Here is a 27,561-nt window from a genome sequence, read left to right on the forward strand (position 1 = left end):
AGAGCTGGGGGAGCAAGGCCGGAGAGGAGTCGGCAGAAGATGGAAAGACCACCAACCTGCCTGCGGTGAGTGAGTGAGAGGCCCTTGGAGTTAGCTTCATCGCGGGAGATTCCAATGATTCTGAATGCTTTGGTTTCAACAGCGTGAAGCCGAGCTGGGTGTGAGGCAGGAGCACCAGCCCAGAGGGGAGAGCAGTATTCCATTGAGCTGCGGATGAAAGCCTTGTATGTGGTGAGGTCAGGTGTGCCAAGGAAGGACTTCGCACGACGGAGGATGCCCAGTCGGCGACTGTCTTTGGAGGCCAGATTTGAAATGTGGTTTGCCCAGGAAAGATCATAGCAGATAGTGGGACCCAAAAGCTTGAGTGACAGAACTTCTTGGAGAGGATTACTCAGAAAGTGGATGGGAGGGTTGTCCAGTCGGTCTTTTCGGAGAGACATCGTAAGAGTGTGAGATTTGTCAGCATTGAAAGACGTCCCCAAAGGTTGAGATTCAAGTCTATGTGGCCACTCGCTGGACCAAGCAGTAATAATTATTCCTTCTGACACCAATTCCAAAAACAGATCCTTGCAACTCCATACCAATCAGCCTGCTCGCAATCATCAGCACGGTCATCGCATATATCATCACTTCTGATATTAAATCCTTCCTCTTCTCCAATGGCTTGATCTGAGATCATCAATATGGATTCAGACCTTGTCATTCCACTCTGGACATCCTGCTTCGGCTGTCTCAACAATGGACGGATGTCCTTGACTCCAGACAGGAAATCAGAGCCGTCTCCCTTGACATATCTCATGCCTTTGATACGGTCTGGGACCCCACGCTGCTGACCAAACTCTCCTCTGATGGTATCTATGGAAATCTCCATGCAGGGCTCATGGATTTTCTCCTGTCATATTCAACGTGGGGCTATGAATGGAATTCTCTCATCTCCTCTTCCTGAACACCCTGGAGGTCCTCAAGGCAGTGTTCTGGGTCCTGTGCTTTTTCTCATCTTCATCAATGATCTTTTTGACTTTGGAAATCGTTATCTTTTTGCTGATGACTCCATCCTCTGCCGGTGGAGTCATCCATCTCTCATCCCTCAGGTCGACAGTTCCGGGCAAAAATCAGCCTCTTAACTCTCTGCAGACTTGGATAAAATTGCAAGCTGGTCAAACACATGGACCATGTCTTTCAATCCTGATAAATCTTACACTCTCACCTTGTCTCTCTGAAAAGGCTGTCTGGAAAACCCTCACATCCACTTTCCCGACAATCCTCTTTGAAGAAGTTCTGTCACTCAAGCTTTTTGGTCTCACTTTCAATATGCCGTGCTCTTTCCTGGGAAAGGCACATGTCGCCAACTGGGCATCATCCATTTTGCAAAGTCATTCCTTGGCACTGCTGAGCTGCTCACCACCTGCAAAGATTTCATCTGCACTTTGATGGAGTATTGCTCTCCCCTCTGGGCTGGTGCTCCTGCCTCATACCTCGTGCGGCTTCCCTCTGTGGAAACCAAGGCTTTTAGGATTGTTGGTATCTCCCGTGATGAAGCTGATTATGAGTGCCTTTCACTCTCTCAACAGAGGCAGGTTGGCGGTCGCTTTATCTTCCATAGACTCCTCTCCAGTCTTGCACCCCCTGCTCTGTCTGTGCTCTGTCTCCCAAATTTTCCTGCAGGATGCACAAGGTCTGCCAGTAAACCTCTTCTGGTGAAACTGCTACAATCAAGACTCTCTCCTTACCATCACTCTTTCATTCCTCTTTTTCCCATCTCCAGAATGAATTCCCGCACTCTTCAATCCCACTCCTCCCTTCAGGTCTTCAAAACAGGTGTTCACTGCAATCTCATATCCTTCCCCCATCCAAAACATTGATCTTTTCTACCCCCGTTAATCCACCTCCTTCAAATTCCGATTTCTTCCCTGAATAAACCGTCCCTGTCGTGTCCATCTTGTTTATCGCGAACACCCCACCCCAGCCCTCTCTCTTTCAGAGATCTCCCGATGTCCCTTTTCCTTACTGTTGTTGTCGTTCCCTCTCTCTCCCCCTGTTGTGCCTCGCTCCCCTTTTCACATGTTCCATGTGTTGGCTCTCATTGGGTCAGAGACAAGGAAAAGAAAAAAAAGTTTCACTGTTGTCTCCCCTTCTGGCCAGTACTGTTCTTGGTCCGTTTCTCAGTGTAGGTGGTTTGACTGCAAATCGATGAGAACGAACATGAGGCATATTTGTTTTTCTCCTCAGAAGAATTTGAGTATGGCGACGGCCTGTACACATATGGATACTGGGCCCTCCTCTCGATTCTGCACAGTCTGGTTGAATGTATGTATTTGTGATCGGCTCGGTTCCAGAATCGAATAAATTAATGACTTCTGTGGCACTACAATATCATCAGACTTGGTTTTGTTCTGAACCATCAACCCTGAAATGACATTGAAGCCAATTATTGGGACTGTCACCGGTCCCTTACTGACCAAAACAGGGACTAAAATGGCCATGCCATTTTAGCAATGGCCAATGGCAAAATGGCCAGGCCAAAAAAACCCTCTCGGCCATGCTCACCCCCTCCAATGGTAGCTCTTCCACTCCCACTTGCAGGATCCCCCGGCTCAAGTCGATTTTACAACCGCTGGCAGTCAACAAATCCAACCCTATTAAGCATGGGTCGCACACCTCCGCCACCCAAACCTCTATCTCCCTCTTTACCGATCCCAACTTGAGGGTCACAAAACCACGCCCTATGATCGGGGCCGTTGCCCCGGTAGCCAGCTGCAAACTATGATTTTCCAGACGCTGGATTTTACCCCAGCCGTCTGCACTCGAATTAAGGATCACGGGGCTGATGATCGTGGCGCTGGCTCCCGTGTCCACAACGGCGTCTACCCCCACGCCGGCAATTTTGCATCGAATTGTCAAACTACCTGCTCCAATTTGGCCACAATGAATGACCTGTCGCGTCAATGAGGGCTTCTCTCCATCCCCTACTGCCGAACACCACCCTGCATGCCCGGCACGTTCTAGTTTCCTGGGCCCTGGCGGGGGGGTGTCTGTGGTCGGCTAGGCCGATCGATACAGGGCGGAGTTGAGGGCATCGGCTGGCGGGGACCGTCCCGGCGCGGAGCTCGACACTCCCACGCACGGTGACCCAGCCGAGCACAATTATAACACCTCACCTGGTAAGGTGCTTGCCTCCGGTATTCCAAATATCCCCCCCTGAATGTCCGAATTGGAGTACTTTGTCGTGGACTACCAGGTGCCACCGCTGGGGCCGCCTGCCATGGTCCAGGTCCCGCCAGGCGCCGATCCACCAGCCTCTGGACCATGTTCTCCAGGTCAGGGCCCCCTTAGGGGGCGCGCCCACTAAGGGGGCCGCCACCCATCACGGGCCCTACCTGACGCACCGCCACTGCATGGCGCTCGCCTCCCTGGGCCAGGGGCCTCGCTGCTTCCCAATGGGCTGCAGTGTCGGCCGCCTGGCTCATGGTCTGCGGGCGCCATATGGCGAGCTGTTGGCGGAGCTCCAGATCCGGAAGAGCCTGGATAAAGGGATCCAGCGCCAGGCTTTCCTGGGAACTCGCTGCCATGTCTGCATGTGCGATTCCCACTGCGCGGCGAATGTCATGGGCAAGTTCCCCGATGGTCTCCTGGGGCTCGCGTTTTTACTGAGTAAGCTGAGCAAGCTTACAAGCTCGCTTTGCTGTTCAATACCGAATATATTAATTAAGGCCGCACGGAGAGCTGGCAGGGTGAGAGCACCCAGTGGTAAAGCTGTCAGCACCTCCCCCGCCGCACCGCGCAGTGCTCCCACAAGGTGTAGTCCACCTTCGTCCGGATTCCAACCGTTGCCTTTACACACGTATTCAAACTGCGCCAGGTACGCCCTCAGATCACTCTTGCCGTCATACGGCGCGAGTGGGACCTTGTGGGTGCCCGAAGGCCTCTGGCGCCCGGCAATACCGCAGTGCAGCTCATAGAGGCTGCATTGGGAGGGAGAGGTGTACACTAATTGATTGATTAATTGTACAATTAAAATCAATAAAAGATTATCACAAAATATTTTCTTAATCAATTGGCTAATAGCATAACTAAACCACTCATGCTTCATCCGAAGATGTATCTTTTAGAAATGTAATTAAATAAGTCATTAATAAAAAAATAAATAATTAATTGATTCACCAATAAATAATTCATCGACTAAATGATTAATCAATAAATCAAAAATATCCTTGATAGACACATCACTTGGTCACTGTCATGTCCAAATATTAGCTTCCCAGCTCAAAAGGTGCCTGGGATATTGGCCAAATGAGAAAGAAAATAAATAAATGATTAATAATGAAAATAAATAAATAATAATCATTTAAAAATTGCATTGTCAATCAATTCGGTCACAGAACACATAAACCACCACCATTTCATCAGAATCTGTAACTGGGGAAAAAAAAAAATTGTCATTAATCAAATAATTAATCGATTAATTGATTAATTGATTAATTAATAATTGATTAATCAATAAATCAAAAACATCCTTGATAGCCACATCACTTGGTCACTCATGTCCAAATATTAGCTTCTGAGCTCAAAAGGTGCCTGAGATACTGGCCAAATAAGAAAGAAGATAAATAAATGACAAGTACACATACATTCAAAGTACACCGCCAACATGCCAAATAATTAAATATCCTACAGCGCGGCATTGCCGGGGCGCCTCTGGCGCCCGGCAATACCGCAGTGCAGCTCATTGAGGCTGCATTGGGAGGGAGAGGTGTACACTAATTGATTGATTAATTGTATAATTAAAATCGATAAAAGATTATCACAAAATATTTTCATAATCAATTGGCTAATAGCATGACTAAACCACTAGTGCTTCATCCAAAGATGTATCTTTTAGAAATTTAATGAAATAAGTCATTAATAAAAAATTAAATAATTAATTGATTAATCAATAAATAATTAATCGATTAAATGATTAATCAATAAATCAAAAATATCCTTGATAGCCACATCACTTGGTCACTGTCCTGTCCAAATATTAGCTTCCGAGCTCAAAAAGGTGCCTGAGATATTGGCCAAATGAGAAAGAAAATAAATAAATGATTAATAATGAAAATATATAAATAATAATCATAAAAAAAATTAAATTATTAATCAATTCGGCCAGAGAACACATAAACCACCACCATTTCATCAGAATCTGTAACTTTAAAAAAAAAATTTTTTTTAGACATTACTCGAATAATTAAATAATTAATCGATTAATTGATTAATTAAGAAATCAAAAATAGCCTTTGCAGCCAAATCACCTGGTCATTGGCATGTCCAAATAACAGCTTCCTAACTCAAAAGGTGCCTGAGTAAATGGTCAGAAGAGAAAGGAAATTTGATTAATTAAATAAGTACTTAATTAATCGCTAATAATTAAATAACTCCTCAATTTATTGATTAATCAAAAAAAAAATACCGTTTTTGACAAAGGACTTGCTCACTATTGTGCCGAAATTTCAGCTTCCGAGCTCAAAGGATGGCTGAGATATCGTCCGGACAACCAAGAAAGAAAACGAACAAGAAAGAAAACAAACAAGAAAGAAAGAAACCAGAGTGAAAACTGAGTACTCTCTTTCAGCGTGCGTCACTGCCGAGCCCCCTTTGGTGCCCGGCAATGACGATTTGCATTGCCTGGAGATGGCATAGGAAAGGAGCGGTGTACAACAAGTACAGATACATTCAAAGTACACCGCCCCATGCCAAATAATTAAATATGCTGCAGCGCGGCATTGCCGGCATTGAGGCTGCATTGGGAGGGAGAGGTGTACACTAATTGATTGATTAATTGTATAACTAAAATCAATAAAAGATTATCACAAAATATTTTCATAATCAATTGGCTAATCGCATAACTAAACCACTAGTGCTTCATCCGAAGATGTATCTTTTAGAAATTTAATTAAATAAGTCATTTATAAAAAATTAAATAATTAATTGATTACTCAATAAATAATTAATCGATTAATCAATAAATAATTAATAGATGAAATGATTAATCAACAAGTACAGATACATTCAAAGTACACCGCCCCATGCCAAATAATTAAATATGCTGCAGCGCGGCATTGCCGGCATTGAGGCTGCATTGGGAGGAAGAGGTGTTCGCTAATTGATTGATTAATTGTATAATTAAAATCAATAAAAGATTATCACAAAATATTTTCTTAATCAATTGGCTAATAGCATAACTAAACCAGTCGTGCTTCATCCGAAGACCTATCTTTTAGAAATTTTATTAAATATCATTAATAAAAAATTAAATAATTAATTGATTAATCAATAAATAATTAATCAATTAATCAATAAATAATTAAGCAATTAAATGATTAATCAAATCAAAAATATCCTTGATAGCCACATCACTTGGTCACTCATGTCCAAATATTAGCTTCCCAGCTCAAAAGGTGCCTGAGATATTGGCCAAATGAGAAAGAAAATAAATAAATGATTAATAATGAAAATAAATAAATAATAATCATAAAAAAATTAAATTATTAATCAATTTGGTCAGAGAACACATAAACTACCACTATTTCATCAGAATCTGTAACTTTAAAAAAAAAAAATTCTTGTCATTAATCGAATAATTAAATAATTAATCGATTAATTGATTAATTAATAAATCAAAAATAGCATTTGCAGCCAAATCACCTGGTCATTGGCATGTCCAAATATCAGCTTCCTAACTCAAAAGGTGCCTGAGTTAATGGTCAGAAGAGAAATGAAATTTAATTAATTAAATAAGTACTTCATTAAACGCTAATAATTAAATAACTCCTCAATTAATTGATTAATCAAAAAACAAAAAATAGCGTTTTTGAAAAAGGACTTGCTCACTATTGTGCCGAAATTTCAGCTTCTTAGCTTGAAGGATGCCTGAGATATCGCCCGGACAACCAAGAAAACAAACAAACAAACAAACAAGAAACCAGAGTGAAAACTGAGTACTCTCTTTCAGCGTGCGTCACTGCCGAGCCCCCTTTGGTGCCCGGCAATGACGATTTGCAATGCCTGGAGATGGCATAGGAAAGGAGCGGTGTACAACAAGTACACATACATTCAAAGTACACCGCCCCATGCCAAATAATTAAATATGCTGCAGCGCGGCATTGCCGGGCGCCCGGCAATACCGCAGTGCAGCTCATTGAGGCTGCATTGGGAGGGAGAGGTGTACACTAATTGATTGATTAATTGTATAATTAAAATCAATAAAAGATTATCACAAAATATTTTCATAATCAATTGGCTAATTGCATAACTAAACCACTAGTGCTTCATCCGAAGATGTATCTTTTAGAAATTTAATTAAATAAGTCATTTTTTAAAAATTAAATAATTAATCGATTAATCAATAAATAATTAATAGATGAAATGATGAATCAATAAATCAAAAATATCCTTGATAGCCATATCACTTCGTCACTCATGTCCAAATATTAGCTTCCCAGCTCAAAAGGTGCCTGAGATATTGGCCAAATGAGAAAGAAAATAAATAAATGATTAATAATGAAAATAAATAAATAAGAATCATAAAAAAATTAAATTATTAATCAATTCGGTCAGAGAACAAATAAACCACCACCATTTCATCAGAATCTGTAACTTAATTTTTTATTTTTTTTTGGCATTAATCAAATAATTAAATAATTAAATAATTAATAAATTAATAAATAAATAAATAATAATAATCATAAAAAATTAAATTATTAATCAATTCGGTCAGAGAACACATAAACCACTACCATTTCATCAGAATCTGTAACTTTAAAAAAAAAAAAAATTGTCATTAATCGAATAATTAAATAATTAATCGATTATTTGATTGATTAATTAATAAATCAAAAATAGACTTTGCAGCCAAATCACCTGGTCATTGGCATGTCCAAATAACAGCTTCCTAACTCAAAAGGTGCCTGAGTTAATGGTCAGAAGAGAAAGGAAATTTCATTAATTAAATAAGTACTTAATTAATCGCTAATAATTAAATAACTCCTCAATTAATTAATTAATCAAAAAACAAAAAAATACTGTTTTTGAGAGAGGGCTTGCTCACTACTGTGCCGAAATTTCAGCTTCCGAGCTCAAAGGATAGCTGAGATATCGCCCAGACAAACAAACAAGAAAACAAGAAAGAAAGAAAGAAAGAAAACAAACAGAGTGAAAACTGAGTACTCCCTTTCAGTGTGCGTCACTGCCGAGCCCCATTGGGTGCCCAGCAATGACGATTTGCAATGCCTGGAGATGGCATAGGAAAGTTGCGGTGTACAATAATTAATCGATTAATTGATTGATTAATTAATAAATCAAAAATAGCCTTTGCAGCCAAATCACCTGGTCATTGGCATGTCCAAATATCAGCTTCCTAACTCAAAAGGTGCCTGAGTTAATGGTCAGAAGAGAAAGGAAATTAAATTAATTAAATAAGTACTTAATTAATCGCTAATAATTAAATGACTCCTCAATTAATTGATTAATCAAAAAACAAAAAATACCGTTTTTGAGAAAGGACTTGCTCACTATTGTGCCGAAATTTCAGCTTCCTAGCTCAAAGGATGGCTGAGATATCGCCCGGACAAACAAACAAGAAAGAAAGCAAGAAAACAAACAACCAGAGTGAAAACTGAGTACTCTCTTTCAGCGTGCGTCACTGCCGAGCCCCCTTCGGTGCCCGGCAATGACGATTTGCAATGCCCGGAGATGGCAAAGGAAAGGAGCGGTGTACAACAAGAAAACAAGAAAACAAACAAACAACCAGAGTGAAAACTGAGTACTCTCTTTCAGCATGCGTCACTGCCGAGCCCCCTTCAGTGCCCGGCAATGACGATTTGCAATGCCTGGAGATGGCATAGGAAAGGAGCGGTGTACAACAAACAAGAAAGAACGAAAGAAAACAAACAAAGAACCAGAGTGAAAACTGAGTACTCCCTTTCAGCGTGCGTCACTGCCGAGCCCCATTGGGTGCCCAGCAATGACGATTTGCAGTGCCTGGAGATGGCATAGGAAAGGTGCGGTGTACAACAAAGGCAGAAAACAAAACTTTAACTGTTTACTTGCAAATGTACGGTCCTTAATTTGATTTGTAACTCGATGTTATTCAAAGAATACATACCCTGCTCAGTCAACTTGGTGTGAGCCAACTCTTCTGTTTTCAAACGTTTCTTTTTTTTTTATCCAATAGGGCTGCCAGACCACGTGAGCGATGACATCATAAATTTATAGTCTCTAAATAATTGTTGCATAGATCATGCTCAATAAATTTCAAACTGATCAGACTAAGCATTGTCCCTGTCAAATTATGACGTCATAATTATGGCACCATTGACGTCATCGTTAACAACACCTATTCCCCATGTGAAGTTATTTACAATGAGCCACGTTTCAATTTTTTCGAGAGAGCGGTTTTGGAGATATAGAGGTGCAACGTTTTTCGGTTTTTCCAAGATGGCGCCTGTAACAAATGACCTATGACGTCATAATAATCATTTAAATATTCTACAGGAGAAGGCCCTCCTATGGTGAAAATTTAGTGTGGAATCGGCCCAAGAATTGCAGAGAAAAAAATTCAAACTAATCAAATCAAGCGTTGGACTTGTCGAATTATGACGTCATAATTAAAGTACCGATGACATCATCATTAACATATCTTATTCCCCAAGCGGGGTACTTGACAATGAGCCATGTTTCAGTTTTTGTTTTGGTTTGTTTTTTTTGTATACAAGATCGAGGCTCGTGAAAGAGCGAACATTAATCACACAAAAAGTCAAACCGACACACAAAACACAAAAAATAAGGGCAGCGGCAGACAAGATGGGGAGCAAGGGGGAAGGACACAAACACAACATTTGAGAGCAGGGACATCGGGAGGACTTGGGGGGAGGTGGGAGAGGTATAAAACATATGAACACTGCAAGGACTCTGGGGTGAATTAGCGGGGGTAGAAAAGATCAAAGTTTTGGATGGGGGAAGATAAGAGATGGTGGTGAAGAGCTGTTTTAAAGACCTGGAGGGAGGAGTGGGATTGAAGGGAGTGGGGGAGTTTGTTCCAGAGGCGGGAGAAAAGGGGAATGAAAGAGTGAAGGTGAGCAGAGAGCCTCGATTTTGGCAGTGTAACCATAAGAGGGTTGCAGGCAGATCTTGTGCGACCTGAAGGAATATTGGGGGGACAGAGCACAGAGAGAGCTGGGGGAGCAAGGCCGGAGAGGAGTCGGTAGAAGACAGAAAGACCACCAACCTGCCTGCGGTGAGTGAGTGAAAGGCCCTTGGAGTTAACTTCATCGCAGGAGATTCCAAAGATTCTGAAAGCTTTGGCCTCAACAGCGTGAAGCCGAGCTAGGTGTGAGGCAGGAGCACCAGCCCAGAGGGGGGAACAGTATTCCATTGAGCAGTGGATGAAAGCCTTGTATGTGGTGAGGAGCTCAGGTGTGTCAAGGAAGGACTTCGCACGACGGAGGATGCCCAGTCGGCGACTGGCTTTGGAGGCCAGCTTGGAAATGTGGTTTCCCAAGAAAGAGCATGGCAGATAGTGAGACCCAAAAGCTTGAGCGACAGAACTTCTTGGAGAGGATTGTTGAGAAAGTAGATGGGAGGGTTTTTGCAGTTGGTCCTTTCGGAGAGACATTGTAAGAGTGAGATTTGTCAGGATTGAAAGACATGTTCCACTTGTTTGACCAGTCTGTGATTTTGTCCAGGTCTGCAGAGAGTGAGGAGGCTGCAGACTGCCTATCTGAGGGATGAGGAATGGAGCGGCAGATAGTGGAGTCATCAGCAAAGAGACAGAGAGGATTTTCCAGAGAGTCGGAGATCTCATTGATGAAGACCAGAAATAGCACAGGGCCCAGAACACGACCTTGGGGAACTCCAGCCAGAACAGGGAGGGGAGATGAGAGAAATCCATTCAGGGCCACACGTTGCCTACGACCAGAGAGGAAGTTGGCAAGCCATGAGTGGAGATTTCCATGGATACCATAGGAGGAGAGTTTGGTGAGCAGAGCTGGGTGCCAGACCGTATTGAAGGCACGTGATATGTCAAGTGAGACAGCTCTGATTTCCTGTTTGGCATTGAGGACCTCCATCCATTGTTGAGACAGCAGAAGCAACATGTCCAGAGTAGATTGACCTGGTCTGAATCCAAATTGATGATCAGAGATCAAGCCATTGGAGAAGACGAAGGATTTGATATCCGAAGCAATGATGGATTCGATGACTTTGCTGATAATTATTGGAAGCAGGCTGATTGGTCTGTTGTTGCAAGGATCTGTTTTTGCACCTTTTTTGTGTAAAGCGCTAATGTTTGCTGATTTCCAAGATTCTGGCAGATGCCCTTGAGCAAAAGAGAGGGCGAAAAGAACAGAGAGAGGGTGAGATAGAGCGGCAGAGCAGAATTTTAGGACCCATGATCTGATGCCGTCTGGTCCAGTTGCAGAATCAGAGTTGAGGTTTGATGAAAAAAAAACTTCTCCACCTTGTCAGGAGAGAAGGACACAGAGTCCAGGAGCAGTTGGGTTCGACTGGGAAAGGTGGGAACAGAGAGAGATGGGTTTGGGACACAAGAATTTGAGGCAAACACAGAGTTGTCATTCGGCTTTGTCACGTGCGGTGTCAACTGTGTAGCCATTTGAGGTAAGGGAGGGGATGGAGGGGGAACAAACACCAGAAACGGATTTGACCAGACGCCACCTGGATTTGGCGGAAGGAGACAGGTTTGAGAGTTCAATCTTGAGTGTGGAGGGATAGTGCTTCCTGGCACCTCTGAGGGTAGACACACACTTGTTCCGAGCTTGGTGGAAGGAACTGAGATTCCCCTCAGTTGGATTTGCCTTCCAAGGGGCAAAGGCAAGTTGTTTCAGGGCAACTGCCTCACCACAAGATTCAGTGTACCATGAATGGGAGGAAGTGTAACACAACTGAAGACGAGATGGGATAAATCTGTGCATGAGAGAGAGCAGTTTGCTTTGGAAGAATTCCCAGGAATAATTGATGTCAGAGGCAGTGGAGATGGGAGACCAGTCCAGATGATTGATGGCTGCTTGCAGACCGTGCCAGTCGGCCTGAGTGAAATGCCAGACTCGTCGGCGCTGAGGAGGCTCTCTGAGAATGGCCAGAGAGATGTCCACTTTGACAAGCACATAATCAGAAGAACCAATTGGAGCAGAAGAAGAGCAGTAGACATTTGCAGTGAAATTAGTCATAACCAAGTCCAGAAGAGAAGATACTCCATTGACTGAGATCCGGGTCGGGAGATTGACAGATTGTGTCAGTCCCAATGAGTCGCAGAAGTCCTTTGCTGAGGTGCCATAGCTGGTGAGAGATGAACCCACACCCAGCCAGCTGGCCTGATGACAGTTGAAGTCGCCACAGATGAGGAAGAGAGAGTTTGGATGAGTTGATAGAAGTTGGTCCATGTTGTCCGAAAGCGAAATGTAAATGGAGCGAAATGTAAATGGAGCTCCTTGGAGCGGTTTCGGAGATATAGAGGTGCAACCTTTTTCGATTTTTCCAAAATGGCGCCTGTACCACGTGACATATGACGTCATAATTATCATTTAAAAAATTCCCCAGGAGAAGCCGCTCATATTCTGAAAATTTTGTGTCAATTGGACTGATAGTTGCAGAGGAATTTTTTTTTCATACTGATCAGATCAAGTGTTGTACTTGTCGAATTATGACGTCATAACTAAGGCACCGATGACATCATCATCAACACGTCTTATTCCCCATGGTGAGTACTTGACAATGAGCCATGTTTCCATTTTTTTTTCATTGAGCGGTTTGAGAGACATGGAGGTGTAACTTTTTCCAAGATGGCGCCTGTACCACGTGACCTGTGACGTCATAATATTGACTAAAATATTATTCAGGAGGAGGCGCTCCAATGGTGAAAATTTCATGTCAATTGGACCAACAGTTGCGGAGAATATGCATTTTTAAATGCTGACATGGCACACACTTTACTTTACTGAAATGCAGACACGTACGTGTCCGTACCTGAATGCTTAACCTCGCTTTTCACTTCGCGAGCGCAGGGTAATAGTTATTTAATTGGGCTTTGTGTTTAACTCAGCATGTGAGTTGCGAGGGGGTGGCAATTTGACATCTCGCCCCAAGCGTCATTTTTCCCCGATACGCCACTGGTTCATCGGACCAATGGTTGCCGAGAAAATGAATTTTAAAAATGCAGACATGCCACACGCACCCGAATGCCTCACGCTGCTTTCGCTTCCCGAGGACAGGATATTAACGGAAGTTTACCTGTCGTGTAAATGGAAGCTTTCCTTTCGGGACAAAGCATTGATCGTCATGGTGACGCGCTCCGTGACCCGCCCCTCGATCCGTGACACGCCCCTCGATCGGTGACCCGCCCTCGATCCGTGACACTCTCCTCGATCGTTGACCCGCCCCTCGATTCGTGACACGCCCCTCGATCGGTGACACGCCCCTCGACCCATGACCTGCCCATCGGCCCGTTACGCACTCCGGGCCACGCCCCTCGTCCCGTGACGCGTTTCTCACACGCTACGCACTTCCTGATCCGGATGTATAGCATTAAAGCTTCAAATATCACAATTAAACGAATTAACAGTAACACCCATGAACGGTAACGAGCAAACACGACCACCATTAACTAGTTACCATATCTCACATCCATGAAGCACATCGTGTTAAATAAACATCGTTGATGGATTGAGGGAGGGGCGACGCACTGACGTACAGCTTGAAGGAGGATGGATCTGGGAAGTGTGGCGTTCGCAATCGCTCTCCTTTGCGCCCGATCGTTCGTCAATGCTCGCCAAGCCAGGCGTTCCTTAACAACCGCTTTGTAAGCCGCTTGGTTCCGGAACAAGCGATCAAGAGAGGAGCTTCGCGGGCGGTAAGCGAGGTGCTTGCGAACCAATGTTAGCAAAGATGGCCGCCGTGGGATTAAAAGCGATTGGTGGCTCTTCTTTCAATTTTACCATCACGGAGGACGACATAAAATTTTTCAATGGACGTGAGTATTGAGATCTGTCTGAGTTTGATATTTAATGTGCTTTTGTACAGTATTTCACTGTGAATGTCCTTTTGTACAGTATTTCACTGTAAATGTCCTTTTGTACAGTATGGCACTGTAAATGTCCTTTTGTACAGTATTTCACTGGAAATGTCCTTTTGTACAGTATTTCACTGGAAATGTCCTTTTGTACAGTATTTCACTGTAAATGTCCTTTTGTACAGTATTTCACTGCACATGTCCTTTTGTGCAGTATTTCACTGCACATGTCCTTTTGTGCAGTATTTCACTGTAAATGTCCTTTTGTGCAGTATTTCACTGTAAATGTCCTTTTGTACAGTATTTCACTGGAAATGTCCTTTTGTACAGTATTTCACTGTAAATGTCCTTTTGTACAGTATTTCACTGTAAATGTCCTTTTGTACAGTATTTCACTGCACATGTCCTTTTATGCAGTATTTCACTGCACATGTCCTTTTGTGCAGTATTTCACTGTAAATGTCCTTTTGTGCAGTATTTCACTGTAAATGTCCTTTTGTACAGTATTTCACTGCACATGTCCTTTTGTGCAGTATTTCACTGTAAATGTCCTTTTGTGCAGTATTTCACTGTAAATGTCCTTTTATGCAGTATTTCACTGCACATGTCCTTTTGTGCAGTATTTCACTGTAAATGTCCTTTTGTGCAGTATTTCACTGTAAATGTCCTTTTGTACAGTATTTCACTGTAAATGTCCTTTTGTACAGTATTTCACTGCACATGTCCTTTTGTACAGTATTTCACTGTAAATGTCCTTTTGTACAGTATTTCACTGTAAATGTCCTTTTGTACAGTATTTCACTGCACATGTCCTTTTGTGCAGTATTTCACTGTAAATGTCCTTTTGTACAGTATTTCACTGTAAATGTCCTTTTGTACAGTATTTCACTGCACATGTCCTTTTATGCAGTATTTCACTGCACATGTCCTTTTGTGCAGTATTTCACTGTAAATGTCCTTTTGTGCAGTATTTCACTGTAAATGTCCTTTTGTACAGTATTTCATTGTAAATATCCTTTTCTGCAGTATTTCACTGTAAATGTCCTTTTGTTCAGTATTTCACTGTAAATGTCCTTTTGTACAGTATTTCACTGGAAATGTCCTTTTGTACAGTATTTCACTGTAAATGTCCTTTTGTACAGTATTTCACTGTAAATGTCCTTTTGTACAGTATTTCACTGCACATGTCCTTTTGTGCAGTATTTCACTGCACATGTCCTTTGGTGCAGTATTTCACTGTAAATGTCCTTTTGTGCAGTATTTCACTGCACATGTCCTTTTGTGCAGTATTTCACTGCACATGTCCTTTTGTGCAGTATTTCACTACACATGTCCTTTTGTGCAGTATTTCACTGCACATGTCCTTTTGTACAGAATTTCACTGTAAATATCCTTTTGTTCAGTATTTCTTTGTAAATATCCTTTTCTGCAGTATTTCACTGTAAATGTCCTTTTGTTCAGTATTTCACTGCACATGACCTTTTTTGTGCAGTATTTCACTGTAAATGTCCTTTTGTTCAGTATTTCACTGTAAATGTCCTTTTGTTCAGTATTTCACTGTAAATGTCCTTTTGTTCAGTATTTCACTGTAAATATCCCTTTGTACAGTATTCATGACAAATATCCTGAATTGTACAGTATTTCATGATGAATGTCCTTTTGTACAGTATTTCATGGTAAATGTCCTCTTGTACAGTATTTCATTATACATGTCCTTATTGTACAGTATTTCATGATAAATGTCCTCATTGTACAGTATTTCATGACAAATATCCTGAATTGTACAGTATTTCATGATGAATGTCCTTTTGTACAGTATTTCATGGTAAATGTCCTCTTGCACAGTATTTCATTATACATGTCATTATTGTTCAGTATTTAATGATAAATGTCCCTTTGTACAGTATTTCATGATAAATGTCCTTTTGTGCAGTATTTCATGATAAATGTCCTTTTGTGCACTATGTCATGATAAATATCCTTATTGTTCAGTATTTCATGATAAATGTCCTTTTGTGCAGTATTTCATGATAAATGTCCTTATTGTTCAGTATTTCATGGTAAATGTCCTTTTGTACAGTATTTCATGATAAATGTCCTTATTGTTCAGTATTTCATGGTAAATGTCCTTTTGTGCAGTATTTCATGATAAATGTCCTTTTGTACAGTATTTCATGATAAATATCCTTATTGTTCAGTATTTCATGGTAAATGTCCTTTTGTACAGTATTTCATGATAAATGTCCTTATTGTTCAGTATTTCATGGTAAATGTCCTTTTGTGCAGTATTTCATGATAAATGTCCTTTTGTGCAGTATTTCATGATAAATGTCCTTTTGTGCAGTATTTCATGATAAATGTCCTTTTGTGCAGTATTTCATGATAAATGTCCTTTTGTGCAGTATTTCATGATAAATGTCCTTTTGTGCAGTATTTCATGATAAATATCCTTATTGTTCAGTATTTCATGGTAAATGTCCTTTTGTGCAGTATTTCATGATAAATGTCCTTATTGTTCAGTATTTCATGGTAAATGTCCTTTTGTACAGTATTTCATGATAAATGTCCTTATTGTTCAGTATTTCATGGTAAATGTCCTTTTGTGCAGTATTTCATGATAAATGTCCTTTTGTACAGTATTTCATGATAAATATCCTTATTGTACAGTATTTCATGATAAATGTCCTTTTGTGCAGTATTTCATGATAAATGTCCTTTTGTGCAGTATTTCATGATAAATATCCTTATTGTTCAGTATTTCATGATAAATGTCCTTTTGTGCAGTATTTCATGATAAATGTCCTTTTGTGCAGTATTTCATGATAAATGTCCTTTTGTACAGTATGGCATGATAAATATCCTTATTGTACAGTATTTCATGATAAATATCCTTTTCTGCAGTATTTCATGATAAATGTCCTTATTGTTCAGTATTTCATGATAAATGTCCTTTTGTGCAGTATTTCATGATAAATGTCCTTTTGTGCAGTATTTCATGATAAATGTCCTTATTGTTCAGTATTTCATGATAAATGTCCTTTTGTGCAGTATTTCATGATAAATGTCCTTTTGTGCAGTATTTCATGATAAATATCCTTATTGTACAGTATTTCATGATAAATATCCTTTTCTGCAGTATTTCATGATAAATGTCCTTATTGTTCAGTATTTCATGATAAATGTCCTTTTGTGCAGTATTTCATGATGAATGTCCTTTTGTACAGTATTTCATGGTAAATGTCCTTTTGTGCAGTACTTCATGATAAATGTCCTTATTGTTCAGTATTTCATGATAAATATCCTTTTGTGCAGTATTTCATGATAAATGTCCTTTTGTACAGTATGGCATGATAAATATCCTTATTGTACAGTATTTCATGATAAATATCCTTTTCTGCAGTATTTCATGATAAATGTCCTTATTGTACAGTATTTCATGATAAATATCCTTTTGTGCAGTATTTCATGATAAATATCCTTTTCTGCAGTATTTCATGATAAATGTCCTTATTGTACAGTATTTCATGATAAATATCCTTTTCTGCAGTATTTCATGATAAATGTCCTTATTGTACAGTATTTCATGATAAATATCCTTTTGTGCAGTATTTCATGATAAATGTCCTTATTGTACAGTATTTCATGATAAATATCCTTATTGTACAGTATTTCATGATAAATGTCCTTATTGTACAGTATGGCATGATAAATATCCTTATTGTACAGTATTTCATGATAAATATCCTTTTCTGCAGTATTTCATGATAAATGTCCTTATTGTACAGTATTTCATGATAAATATCCTTATTGTTCAGTATTTCATGATAAATGTCCTTATTGGACAGTATTTCATGATAAATGTCCTTATTGTACAGTATTTCATGATAAATGTCCTTATTGTACAGTATTTCATGATAAATATCCTTATTGTACAGTATTTCATGATAAATGTCCTTATTGTACAGTATTTCATGATAAATATCCTTATTGTACAGTATTTCATGATAAATATCCTTATTGTACAGTATTTCATGATAAATGTCCTTTTGTGCAGTATTTCATGATAAATGTCCTTTTGTGCAGCATTTCATGATAAATATCCTTATTGTTCAGTATTTCATGATAAATGTCCTTTTGTGCAGTATTTCATGATAAATGTCCTTTTGTACAGTATGGCATGATAAATATCCTTATTGTACAGTATTTCATGATAAATATCCTTTTCTGCAGTATTTCATGATAAATGTCCTTTTGTGCAGTATTTCATGATAAATGTCCTTTTGTACAGTATTTCATGGTAAATGTCCTTTTGTGCAGTACTTCATGATAAATGTCCTTATTGTTCAGTATTTCATGATAAATGTCCTTTTGTGCAGTATTTCATGATAAATGTCCTTATTGTTCAGTATTTCATGATAAATATCCTTATTGTACAGTATTTCATGGTAAATGTCCTTTTGTACAGTATTTCATGATAAATATCCTCATTGTTCAGTATTTCATGGTAGATGTCCTTTTGTGCAGTATTTCATGATAAATATCCTCATTGTTCAGTATTTCATGGTAGATGTCCTTTTGTGCAGTATTTCATGGTAAATATCCTCATTGTTCAGTATTTCATGATAAATGTCCTTTTGTACAGTATTTCATGATAAATATCCTCATTGTTCAGTATTTCATGGTAGATGTCCTTTTGTACAGTATTTCATGATAAATATCCTCATTGTTCAGTATTTCATGATAAATGTCCTTTTGTACAGTATTTCATGATAAATATCCTCATTGTTCAGTATTTCATGATAAATGTCCTTTTGTACAGTATTTCATGATAAATATCCTCATTGTTCAGTATTTCATGATAAATGTCCTTTTGTACAGTATTTCATGATAAATATCCTCATTGTTCAGTATTTCATGGTAGATGTCCTTTTGTACAGTATTTCATGATAAATATCCTCATTGTTCAGTATTTCATGGTAGATGTCTTTTTGTGCAGTATTTCATGGTAAATGTCCTTTTGTGCAGTATTTCATGATAAATGTCCTTATTGTTCAGTATTTCATGATAAATGTCCTTTTGTGCAGTATTTCATGATGAATGTCCTTATTGTTCAGTATTTCATGATAAATATCCTTTTGTGCAGTATTTCATGATAAATGTCCTTTTGTGCAGTATTTCATGATAAATATCCTTTTGTACAGTATGTCATGATAAATATCCTTATTGTACAGTATTTCATGATAAATATCCTTTTCTGCAGTATTTCATGATAAATGTCCTTTTGTGCAGTATTTCATGGTAAATGTCCTTTTGTGCAGTATTTCATGATAAATGTCCTTATTGTTCAGTATTTCATGATAAATGTCCTTTTGTGCAGTATTTCATGATAAATGTCCTTTTGTGCAGTATTTCATGATAAATGTCCTTATTGTTCAGTATTTCATGATAAATATCCTTATTGTACAGTATTTCATGGTAAATGTCCTTTTGTGCAGTATTTCATGATAAATGTCCTTTTGTACAGTATTTCATGATAAATGTCCTTTGTGCAGTATTTCATGATAAATGTCCTTTTGTGCAGTATTTCATGATGAATGTCCTTTTGTGCAGTATTTCATGATAAATATCCTTTTGTGCAGTATTTCATGATAAATATCCTTTTGTACAGTATTTCATGATAAATGTCCTTATTGTACAGTATTTCATGATAAATGTCCTTTTGTGCAGTATTTCATGATAAATATCCTTTTGTACAGTATTTCATGATAAATGTCCTTATTGTACAGTATTTCATGATAAATATCCTTATTGTACAGTATTTCATGATAAATGTCCTTTTGTGCAGTATTTCATGATAAATGTCCTTTTGTGCAGTATTTCATGATAAATGTCCTTTTGTGCAGTATTTCATGATAAATATCCTTTTGTACAGTATGTCATGATAAATATCCTTATTGTACAGTATTTCATGATAAATATCCTTATTGTACAGTATTTCATGGTAAATGTCCTTTTGTGCAGTATTTCATGGTAAATGTCCTTATTGTTCAGTATTTCATGATGAATGTCCTTTTGTGCAGTATTTCATGATAAATATCCTTTTGTGCAGTATTTCATGGTAAATGTCCTTTTGTGCAGTATTTCATGGTAAATGTCCTTTTGTGCAGTATTTCATGATGAATGTCCTTTTGTGCAGTATTTCATGATAAATATCCTTTTGTGCAGTATTTCATGGTAAATGTCCTTTTGTGCAGTATTTCATGATAAATATCCTTATTGTACAGTATTTCATGGTAAATGTCCTTTTGTGCAGTATTTCATGATAAATGACCTTATTGTTCAGTATTTCATGATGAATGTCCTTTTGTGCAGTATTTCATGATAAATGTCCTTTTGTGCAGTATTTCATGATAAATATCCTTTTGTGCAGTATTTCATGATAAATATCCTTTTGTACAGTATTTCATGGTAAATGTCCTTTTGTGCAGTATTTCATGATAAATGTCCTTTTGTGCAGTATTTCATGATAAATGTCCTTTTGTGCAGTATTTCATGATAAATATCCTTTTGTACAGTATTTCATGATAAATGTCCTTTTGTGCAGTATTTCATGATAAATGTCCTTATTGTTCAGTATTTCATGATAAATATCCTTATTGTTCAGTATTTCATGATAAATGTCCTTATTGTTCAGTATTTCATGATAAATGTCCTTATTGTTCAGTATTTCATGATAAATATCCTTTTGTACAGTATTTCATGATAAATATCCTTTTGTACAGTATTTCATGATAAATGTCCTTATTGTTCAGTATTTCATGATAAATATCCTTTTGTACAGTATTTCATGATAAATGTCCTTTTGTGCAGTATTTCATGATAAATGTCCTTATTGTTCAGTATTTCATGATAAATATCCTTATTGTACAGTATTTCATGGTAAATGTCCTTTTGTGCAGTATTTCATGATAAATGTCCTTTTGTACAGTATTTCATGATAAATGTCCTTTGTGCAGTATTTCATGATAAATGTCCTTTTGTGCAGTATTTCATGATAAATGTCCTTTTGTGCAGTATTTCATGATAAATGTCCTTTTGTGCAGTATTTCATGATAAATATCCTTTTGTACAGTATGTCATGATAAATATCCTTATTGTACAGTATTTCATGATAAATATCCTTATTGTACAGTATTTCATGGTAAATGTCCTTTTGTGCAGTATTTCATGGTAAATGTCCTTATTGTTCAGTATTTCATGATGAATGTCCTTTTGTGCAGTATTTCATGATAAATATCCTTTTGTGCAGTATTTCATGGTAAATGTCCTTTTGTGCAGTATTTCATGGTAAATGTCCTTTTGTGCAGTATTTCATGATGAATGTCCTTTTGTGCAGTATTTCATGATAAATATCCTTTTGTGCAGTATTTCATGGTAAATGTCCTTTTGTGCAGTATTTCATGATAAATATCCTTATTGTACAGTATTTCATGGTAAATGTCCTTTTGTGCAGTATTTCATGATAAATGACCTTATTGTTCAGTATTTCATGATGAATGTCCTTTTGTGCAGTATTTCATGATAAATGTCCTTTTGTGCAGTATTTCATGATAAATATCCTTTTGTGCAGTATTTCATGATAAATATCCTTTTGTACAGTATTTCATGGTAAATGTCCTTTTGTGCAGTATTTCATGATAAATGTCCTTTTGTTCAGTATTTCATGATAAATGTCCTTATTGTTCAGTATTTCATGATGAATGTCCTTTTGTGCAGTATTTCATGATGAATGTCCTTTTGTGCAGTATTTCATGATAAATATCCTTTTGTGCAGTATTTCATGATAAATATCCTTTTGTGCAGTATTTCATGATAAATATCCTTTTGTGCAGTATTTCATGATAAATATCCTTTTGTGCAGTATTTCATGATGAATGTCCTTTTGTGCAGTATTTCATGATAAATGTCCTTTTGTGCAGTATTTCATGATAAATATCCTTTTGTACAGTATTTCATGATAAATGTCCTTATTGTTCAGTATTTCATGATGAATGTCCTTTTGTGCAGTATTTCATGATAAATGTCCTTTTGTGCAGTATTTCATGATAAATGTCCTTTTGTGCAGTATTTCATGATAAATGTCCTTTTGTGCAGTATTTCATGATAAATGTCCTTTTGTGCAGTATTTCATGATAAATATCCTTTTGTGCAGTATTTCATGATAAATATCCTTTTGTACAGTATTTCATGATAAATGTCCTTATTGTTCAGTATTTCATGATGAATGTCCTTTTGTGCAGTATTTAATGATGAATGTCCTTTTGTGCAGTATTTCATGATAAATATCCTTTTGTACAGTATGTCATGATAAATATCCTTATTGTACAGTATTTCATGATAAATATCCTTATTGTACAGTATTTCATGGTAAATGTCCTTTTGTGCAGTATTTCATGATGAATGTCCTTATTGTTCAGTATTTCATGATGAATGTCCTTTTGTGCAGTATTTCATGATGAATGTCCTTTTGTGCAGTATTTCATGATAAATGTCCTTTTGTGCAGTATTTCATGGTAAATGTCCTTTTGTGCAGTATTTCATGATAAATATCCTTATTGTACAGTATTTCATGGTAAATGTCCTTTTGTGCAGTATTTCATGATGAATGTCCTTATTGTTCAGTATTTCATGATGAATGTCCTTTTGTACAGTATTTCATGATGAATGTCCTTTTGTGCAGTATTTCATGATAAATATCCTTTTGTACAGTATGTCATGATAAATATCCTTATTGTACAGTATTTCATGATAAATATCCTTATTGTGCAGTATTTCATGATAAATGTCCTTTTGTGCAGTATTTCATGATGAATGTCCTTTTGTGCAGTATTTCATGATAAATATCCTTATTGTACAGTATTTCATGGTAAATGTCCTTTTGTGCAGTATTTCATGATAAATGTCCTTATTGTTCAGTATTTCATGATAAATGTCCTTTTGTGCAGTATTTCATGATGAATGTCCTTTTGTGCAGTATTTCATGATAAATATCCTTATTGTACAGTATTTCATGGTAAATGTCCTTTTGTGCAGTATTTCATGATAAATGTCCTTATTGTACAGTATTTCATGATGAATGTCCTTTTGTGCAGTATTTCATGATAAATATCCTTATTGTACAGTATTTCATGGTAAATGTCCTTTCGTGCAGTATTTCATGATAAATGTCCTTTTGTACAGTATGGCATGATAAATATCCTTATTGTACAGTATTTCATGATAAATATCCTTTTCTGCAGTATTTCATGATAAATGTCCTTTTGTGCAGTATTTCATGATAAATGTCCTTTTGTACAGTATTTCATGGTAAATGTCCTTTTGTGCAGTACTTCATGATAAATGTCCTTATTGTTCAGTATTTCATGATAAATGTCCTTTTGTACAGTATGGCATGATAAATATCCTTATTGTACAGTATTTCATGATAAATATCCTTTTCTGCAGTATTTCATGATAAATGTCCTTTTGTGCAGTATTTCATGATAAATGTCCTTTTGTACAGTATTTCATGGTAAATGTCCTTTTGTGCAGTACTTCATGATAAATGTCCTTATTGTTCAGTATTTCATGATAAATGTCCTTTTGTGCAGTATTTCATGATAAATGTCCTTATTGTTCAGTATTTCATGATAAATATCCTTATTGTACAGTATTTCATGGTAAATGTCCTTTTGTACAGTATTTCATGATAAATATCCTCATTGTTCAGTATTTCATGGTAGATGTCCTTTTGTGCAGTATTTCATGGTAAATATCCTCATTGTTCAGTATTTCATGATAAATGTCCTTTTGTACAGTATTTCATGATAAATATCCTCATTGTTCAGTATTTCATGGTAGATGTCCTTTTGTGCAGTATTTCATGATAAATATCCTCATTGTTCAGTATTTCATGATAAATGTCCTTTTGTACAGTATTTCATGATAAATATCCTCATTGTTCAGTATTTCATGATAAATGTCCTTTTGTACAGTATTTCATGATAAATATCCTCATTGTTCAGTATTTCATGGTAGATGTCCTTTTGTGCAGTATTTCATGATAAATATCCTCATTGTTCAGTATTTCATGGTAGATGTCCTTTTGTACAGTATTTCATGATAAATATCCTCATTGTTCAATATTTCATGGTAGATGTCCTTTTGTGCAGTATTTCATGATAAATGTCCTTATTGTTCAGTATTTCATGATAAATGTCCTTTTGTGCAGTATTTCATGATGAATGTCCTTATTGTTCAGTATTTCATGATAAATATCCTTTTGTGCAGTATTTCATGATAAATGTCCTTTTGTGCAGTATTTCATGATAAATATCCTTTTGTACAGTATGTCATGATAAATATCCTTATTGTACAGTATTTCATGGTAAATGTCCTTTTGTGCAGTATTTCATGATAAATGTCCTTTTGTACAGTATTTCATGATAAATATCCTCATTGTTCAGTATTTCATGGTAAATGTCCTTTTGTGCAGTATTTCATGGTAAATGTCCTTTTGTGCAGTATTTCATGATAAATGTCCTTATTGTTCAGTATTTCATGATAAATGTCCTTTTGTGCAGTATTTCATGATGAATGTCCTTATTGTTCAGTATTTCATGATAAATGTCCTTTTGTGCAGTATTTCATGATAAATGTCCTTATTGTTCAGTATTTCATGATGAATGTCCTTATTGTTCAGTATTTCATGATAAATGTCCTTTTGTGCAGTATTTCATGATAAATGTCCTTATTGTTCAGTATTTCATGATAAATGTCCTTATTGTTCAGTATTTCATGATAAATGTCCTTATTGTTCAGTATTTCATGATAAATGTCCTTTTGTGCAGTATTTCATGATAAATGTCCTTATTGTTCAGTATTTCATGATAAATATCCTTATTGTACAGTATTTCATGGTAAATGTCCTTTTGTGCAGTATTTCATGATAAATGTCCTTTTGTACAGTATTTCATGATAAATGTCCTTTGTGCAGTATTTCATGATAAATATCCTTTTGTGCAGTATTTCATGATAAATGTCCTTTTGTGCAGTATTTCATGATAAATGTCCTTTTGTGCAGTATTTCATGATAAATGTCCTTGTGTGCAGTATTTCATGATAAATATCCTTTTGTACAGTATGTCATGATAAATATCCTTATTGTACAGTATTTCATGATAAATATCCTTATTGTACAGTATTTCATGGTAAATGTCCTTTTGTGCAGTATTTCATGATAAATGTCCTTATTGTTCAGTATTTCATGATGAATGTCCTTTTGTGCAGTATTTCATGATAAATATCCTTTTGTGCAGTATTTCATGGTAAATGTCCTTTTGTGCAGTATTTCATGGTAAATGTCCTTTTGTGCAGTATTTCATGATGAATGTCCTTTTGTGCAGTATTTCATGATAAATATCCTTTTGTGCAGTATTTCATGGTAAATGTCCTTTTGTGCAGTATTTCATGATAAATATCCTTATTGTACAGTATTTCATGGTAAATGTCCTTTTGTGCAGTATTTCATGATAAATGTCCTTATTGTTCAGTATTTCATGATGAATGTCCTTTTGTGCAGTATTTCATGATAAATGTCCTTTTGTGCAGTATTTCATGATAAATATCCTTTTGTGCAGTATTTCATGATAAATATCCTTTTGTACAGTATTTCATGGTAAATGTCCTTTTGTGCAGTATTTCATGATAAATGTCCTTATTGTTCAGTATTTCATGATGAATGTCCTTTTGTGCAGTATTTAATGATGAATGTCCTTTTGTGCAGTATTTCATGATAAATATCCTTTTGTACAGTATGTCATGATAAATATCCTTATTGTACAGTATTTCATGATAAATATCCTTATTGTACAGTATTTCATGGTAAATGTCCTTTTGTGCAGTATTTCATGATAAATGTCCTTATTGTTCATTATTTCATGATAAATGTCCTTTTGTGCAGTATTTCATGATAAATGTCCTTTTGTGCAGTATTTCATGATAAATGTCCTTATTGTTCATTATTTCATGATAAATGTCCTTTTGTGCAGTATTTCATGATAAATGTCCTTTTGTGCAGTATTTCGTGATAAATATCCTTATTGTTCAGTATTTCATGATAAATGTCCTTTTGTGCAGTATTTCATGATGAATGTCCTTTTGTGCAGTATTTCATGATAAATATCCTTATTGTACAGTATTTCATGGTAAATGTCCTTTTGTGCAGTATTTCATGATAAATGTCCTTATTGTACAGTATTTCATGATGAATGTCCTTTTGTGCAGTATTTCATGATAAATATCCTTATTGTACAGTATTTCATGGTAAATGTCCTTTCGTGCAGTATTTCATGATAAATGTCCTTTTGTGCAGTATTTCATGATAAATGTCCTTTTGTACAGTATTTCATGATAAATATCCTTTTGTGCAGTATTTCATGATAAATGTCCTTTTGTACAGTATTTCATGATAAATATCCTCATTGTTCAGTATTTCATGGTAAATGTCCTTTTGTGCAGTATTTCATGGTAAATGTCCTTTTGTGCAGTATTTCATGATAAATGTCCTTATTGTTCAGTATTTCATGATAAATGTCCTTTTGTGCAGTATTTCATGATGAATGTCCTTATTGTTCAGTATTTCATGATAAATGTCCTTTTCTGCAGTATTTCATGATAAATGTCCTTTTGTGCAGTATTTCATGATAAATATCCTCATTGTTCAGTATTTCATGGTAAATGTCCTTTTGTGCAGTATTTCATGGTAAATGTCCTTTTGTGCAGTATTTCATGATAAATGTCCTTATTGTTCAGTATTTCATGATAAATGTCCTTTTGTGCAGTATTTCATGATGAATGTCCTTATTGTTCAGTATTTCATGATAAATGTCCTTTTCTGCAGTATTTCATGATTAATGTCCTTTTGTACAGTATTTCATGATAAATATCCTCATTGTTCAGTATTTCATGGTAAATGTCCTTTTGTGCAGTATTTCATGGTAAATGTCCTTTTGTGCAGTATTTCATGATAAATGTCCTTATTGTTCAGTATTTCATGATAAATGTCCTTTTGTGCAGTATTTCATGATAAATGTCCTTATTGTTCAGTATTTCATGATATATATCCTTTTGTGCAGTATTTCATGATAAATGTCCTTTTGTGCAGTATTTCATGATAAATATCCTTTTGTACAGTATGTCATGATAAATATCCTTATTGTACAGTATTTCATGATAAATATCCTTTTCTGCAGTATTTCATGATAAATGTCCTTTTGTGCAGTATTTCATGGTAAATGTCCTTTTGTGCAGTATTTCATGATAAATGTCCTTATTGTTCAGTATTTCATGATAAATGTCCTTTTGTGCAGTATTTCATGATGAATGTCCTTATTGTTCAGTATTTCATGATAAATGTCCTTTTGTGCAGTATTTCATGATAAATGTCCTTTTGTGCAGTATTT

At 36.8% G+C, this 27,561-nt stretch overlaps 1 protein-coding gene across 4 annotated transcripts in view; it reads left to right on the plus strand.

Annotated features, from left to right (window-relative positions):
• LOC137416712 (uncharacterized) overlaps positions 1 to 27,561 on the plus strand; it is a 418,237-nt gene that overhangs the window by 343,293 nt on the left and 47,383 nt on the right. Inside the window, exon 1 of one of the 4 annotated variants that reach the window (XR_013621888.1) lies at positions 13,584 to 14,020. The exons of 2 other annotated variants lie outside the window; for them this stretch is intronic. Coding sequence is in view for 1 of the 2 variants with exons in the window: in XM_078770323.1 (XP_078626449.1) it covers positions 13,924 to 14,020 (97 nt within the window). In the remaining variant the exon portion in view is untranslated. Of the gene's footprint in view, positions 1 to 13,583; positions 14,021 to 27,561 lie in introns of those variants that run through there. One more of the 4 variants, XM_078770323.1, reaches the window with a different exon arrangement.

This window comes from Myxine glutinosa, chromosome 1 (assembly GCF_964187855.1).
Source record: "Myxine glutinosa chromosome 1, kmMyxGlut1.1, whole genome shotgun sequence".
Taxonomy (NCBI): Eukaryota; Metazoa; Chordata; class Myxini; order Myxiniformes; family Myxinidae; genus Myxine; species Myxine glutinosa.